The sequence below is a fragment of the Solanum dulcamara genome, chromosome 9 (assembly GCF_947179165.1).
Source record: "Solanum dulcamara chromosome 9, daSolDulc1.2, whole genome shotgun sequence".
Lineage (NCBI taxonomy): Eukaryota > Viridiplantae > Streptophyta > Magnoliopsida > Solanales > Solanaceae > Solanum > Solanum dulcamara.
The window spans coordinates 9,722,538-9,727,419 of record NC_077245.1 but is presented as its reverse complement, the minus strand read 5'-3'; the positions used below and the strand labels follow the sequence as shown (position 1 = coordinate 9,727,419).

The following is a 4,882-nucleotide window of genomic DNA, read 5'->3' as shown; positions in this document are numbered from 1 at the left end:
AATTTGTTTTGTTGGTAAAACTTTTACTTGTATTACTCCTAAGTTAAAGTTAAAATTCTGGGCATTTGGGAATGTTATTGATTGGATAAGTATTCTTATCCTACGTACGATGTAGAAAGAAGAATCATCATCATTCAAGCCCAAAATAAAAACAAGTGTGGTTCAGTTACTTGGGCTCACACAAGCCCAAGTTGGTGAAGAAAAGTCGATCATCCACTTTGATGTTTGGGTCGAAGCTGTCAGGCCCACATTAAAACACACCCATAGTTAGGGTATTTATGTGGCCCAACTTTGATCCAGATATACTCCTAAATGCACTTTATGCCCAAAATAATGACAATTTATAGTCAAAACTTCCTCTCTCTTACCTCTTTCACCCCCTCTCTCTCCCCCATTGCCCCCTTCCCCCCTCTTTATTGCCTTGTCTTGCCATTTGACCTCTTTTTCCGTGTTTTTTTTGCCATTAAGGCCTCACTTTTGCATCGCACTCAAAGAAATGAAATAAATATGAAATGCATATAATGTGAATATATATGGTATAAAAATGAATATGGAGTGTATATGAATAGTGTATTGATCAAAATATATATCATATGTATATCTATATTATATGAAGATTGAATATAAAAAAATACAGATAAAAATGTATATCGTGTGTATATATATATATTATATAAAAAGTGAACTTGATGTGTGTGTTGAAAATTCTACCGATAAAAATGTATAGAATGGGTATTTGTGTGTGTGTGTATATATATGTGTGTGTGTCTGAAAATATTCTAAAGCGGATAAATATAAAAAACATATATATATATATATATATATATATATAAATTTAAGACATACCTTAAATAATGACATCAAATTAGATATTTGTGCATTTCAATTGCTTTCTTAAATAGAAGTAGAGTTTCCTTTTTCTTTATTTTTTTTGGGTAGAAGTAGAGTTTTGTAGCTCTTCAAGTTTACATGACGATTCCTTTTTGATGACATTTTTCTTCTTGTCTAATTTTACGATATTATCTTTACTAATTTGATCTCTCAAATTAAATTTTTTGATTTATAATAATTTAAAATAAATTTATATTCAACAATTAAAATATTAAATTTAAATAAAGAGAAGACTACGTTCGCTATTTTAAGGGATCCAACAAGATAGGGAAGACGGCTACTGTAGGCTCCATAAGGACAATAAATTTGACAAAGCAAGTTGATGAGACTCTCTCATCATTTGACGAATTCCCACTTCTTCAATATTTTAAAAGTTAAATTATACGAGCTTTAGTAGATATTTTAAGATTTTAACTTATGATATGATAAAGTTAGAAAATTAAAATATGAATAATTATTTATTTTCATCTTTTAATGGTAAGGAACATTAGTATGATTAAAAAAAAGAAATAATGTTATTTTTATGATTAATATTTGTTTAAAATATATCAAACAAGAAATATGGTAAGTAAAATAGACGCTACAGATATAAAACTAACAGAATATCCCAGGTATCGTCGACTCATGTTTCCTAATCTAGAAAATCAAAAGCATATTTGAGACTTTACTATAAAATTGACCCAAAATTGGTGATTGAATTTTGTCCATAACAATCCAATATCCCTTCTTTGTCGCAAGCGGCAGTTTCTTCATAGAATTGGGGTTTATCAAAATCTTTGTGAATGCCCAGACAGCAATTTGCATAGAGAAATGAAGGCAGAAACGCTGACACTTGTGTTGGTGAATTTGGCCGGAATTATGGAAAGGGCTGACGAATCTTTGTTACCTGGTGTGTATAAAGAAGTTGGTGAAGAACTACATGCTGATCCAACGAGATTGGGCTCACTCACGCTTTTCCGTTCCATGGTTCAGTCCCTTTGCTACCCTCTTGCAGCTTACCTTGCTGCTCGACATAATCGGGCTCATATAATTGCCTATGGTGCTTTTCTTTGGGCTACCGCCACTTTTCTTGTTGCTTTCTCTTCCACTTTCACGCAGGTCTGCTTACCAACTACTCTCATTTCTCGATTTCTGGTTTTTTTCTTGGATCTCTGTTGTTGTCAAATGTGTGCCTGAAATTTCAGTATATGTAATTTGGGAATTTTTTTGCTAATGCTAGTTTTGAGATTGAGGTGTAGTTGATCTTGGTGATAAGTATGATTTTTGACTTTTAATGGTTTTCAATTTCTTTGTTCTTATTTCAATGTTGTGAATTAATGTATATATGTGAATAGCATTCTAGGAAAACTAACTTATTTAAGTTAGAATTATGAATATGCCAATCTCATTTTTACTGGAGAAAAAAAAAAACAATCTCTTTGCCCAGTTTACCACTGTTGTATAGTCAAATTGAAGTGATCACTGTCTCAATGTCAGCCTTCCATGTACTTTCTTCCCTCAGCCTCTACCTGGAGCCAGCTATTGCAATTCGCTGCCAGCGATATCCAATGACTTCTTATTATTATTAGAGAAGAAACATAGCATAAGTCTATTTATAATTCATGTCAGGTGCTCTTACCGTTTATCCTTGTTGAAGTTGTCTTCGTTACGGTGACAGGATATATCGCACTAGTTTGTTAATAAAAAAATTATCTGATATTGTCACCTTACTAGACTATCCTCTGATTCACAATTCAATCATGTTCGTTCAAAAGACAAACAGTATATAGTACTCTTCCCGAGTTCTGTCCTTGTTTTGTATGATGGTTTTTCTATATTCTCGAGTTTCTAAATGTTTGATATTAACTTTTCCATCATTGTGTTAGTGTCTTTTTACTACTATCAATATACTCGTATATAACTTGAGATAGAAGTTATATAGTACAAAGTAGAATGTTTGGGTTGTTTTTGCAACGGCTTCTCTAAAGTAATGCATGTTTGCTTGATAAGGTGGCAGTATCGAGAGCTTTAAATGGGATAGGCCTTGCCATTGTTGCACCTGCTATTCAATCTCTTGTAGCTGACTCGACTGATGATGACAAACGTGGGATGGCATTTGGATGGCTACAGCTTACTAGCAATATTGGTTCGATAATTGGTGGTTCATTTTCCTTAATGATAGCGCATGTTACTTTTTTGGGAATACCTGGCTGGAGGCTCGCATTTCATCTCGTGGGGATCGTCAGCATTATCATTGGTATTTTGGTTCGCTTATTTGCAAATGATCCTCACTTCCCCGATGGCCATCTGAAAGCTACTAATGAAGGTCCTGGTAAATCCTTCAAGTCAGAAATGCAAGGTCTCGTTCAAGAAGCAAAATCAGTCATAAAGATTCGATCCTTCCAGATTATTGTAGCTCAGGGTGTTACTGGTTCTTTTCCCTGGTCAGCTTTGTCCTTTGCTCCAATGTGGTTAGAGCTTACTGGACTTTCCCATGAGAAGACTGCTGTTCTAATTGGCTTGTTTGTGGTAGGCAGTTCAATTGGCGGACTCTTTGGAGGCAGGATGGGAGACATGTTATCCCAGCGTCTGCCTAATTGTGGCAGGATAATTCTGGCTCAAATAAGTTCAGCATCAGCAATCCCCCTATCAGCTATCCTTCTGCTGGCTTTGCCTGACTATCCTTCTGCGGCATTCATGCATGGTCTGGTCCTGTTTATTACAGGGTTCTTCATATCTTGGAATGCTCCAGCTACAAACAAGTAATGATCTTTTTACAAGACTAAAATTGTCCATTCTTCTGCTTTAGTGTTTGTTAGTCAGCATTCATTGTGCATTTTCAGTATTGAATGTCCATTTCATATTATGCTGAAGTGCCAACAGTCCAATTTTTGCAGAGATTGTGCCTGAGAAGTCAAGAACCAGTATATATGCTCTGGACCGATCATTTGAATCTGTATTGTCGTCTTTTGCTCCTCCGGTTGTTGGACTACTGGCTCAGAATGTTTATGGTTATAAACCAGTTCCTGAAGGTACTGAAAATATTGCCACAGACAGAGAAAACGCTAAAGCTTTGGCACAAGCCCTGTTCACTTCCATAGGAACTCCAATGGCACTATGTTGTGTTATTTACTCTTTCCTCTATTGCACCTATCCAAGAGATAAGGTGCGGGCTCAAATGGAAGCATTGATAGAATCAGAGATGCAAATCATTGGCTTGGATACTTCTCCGGCAACTCAACAATATTCACAAGTCAAGTCATCTGAACCCCAAGAGAACCTTGAAGACATAATCATTGTTGAAATGGATTATGGGGAAGATGAACTTGATTTTGACGATGATGATGAGAAGATATTAGTCAACCACCATCCGACATATTCTCAACTTGATCTATAGTAGTCATTATATCAAGAAAGCTTCTATTTACATGGATGATCACACATCTAATACGAACTTATACCAGTTGATCAATAGTTTATGGGCGATGAGGTTTTTGGCCATCATAGAAAATTATCATAAGGATCAATAGTTGTAGAGCAACTTAGATTTCCCTTTTGCTTACAAGTAACATCTTCCCACCTTGATCATAACCCCTTTTTTTGTGTGTCAGTATTGGTTCTTGAGAATGGAAGTCTCAAGGCTAGATCGAAAACATACTGTATAGTGAGCAGTATTATCTCACTCTGTACATCTCCATATCTGGAATCCTGTGCAATCTTTCATATATAATTTGTTCTTATGTAAATATTACTCATATATTATGTGAATTGAATGATTGCAGAAATGCAGTGCCTCCTCCTCTTTTATAATTTCTTTTGAGTATAAGAAATTTTCGGTATTTTGTCGTGAAAGTGTCTCATTTAGATTGTTTGTGTTATTTGGCACTGCTTAACTTGGCTTATCTAGTATATTGTCTTTTAGCTTTCACATATGGAGTTAAGAGTAACCATAGTTTGCTGCAACTTTATTCCAACTAGTTTATATGTACAAAGCATATAAGTAATGTATAAT

The 4,882-nt window shown here is 34.9% G+C and overlaps 1 protein-coding gene across 4 annotated transcripts; it reads left to right on the top strand.

Moving 5' to 3' along the window:
* The first annotated feature begins 1,490 nt into the window (after nt 1-1,490).
* LOC129904148 (uncharacterized) lies at nt 1,491-4,627 on the top strand. Of its 4 annotated transcripts, XM_055979689.1 has the most exons (4): nt 1,499-1,989; nt 2,881-3,314; nt 3,408-3,632; nt 3,754-4,627. In XM_055979689.1, exons 1-4 carry the CDS (start codon nt 1,702-1,704, stop codon nt 4,265-4,267), a joined length of 1,461 nt encoding a protein of 486 aa, XP_055835664.1. In that variant the 5' UTR covers nt 1,499-1,701; the 3' UTR covers nt 4,268-4,627. The 4 variants fall into 4 exon arrangements, with proteins under 4 accessions (XP_055835666.1, XP_055835664.1, XP_055835663.1 ...); XM_055979691.1 differs by having other exon boundaries at nt 1,491-1,989; nt 2,881-3,632; nt 3,768-3,875; XM_055979688.1 differs by having other exon boundaries at nt 2,881-3,632.
* Nucleotides 4,628-4,882: the final 255 nt, after the last annotated feature.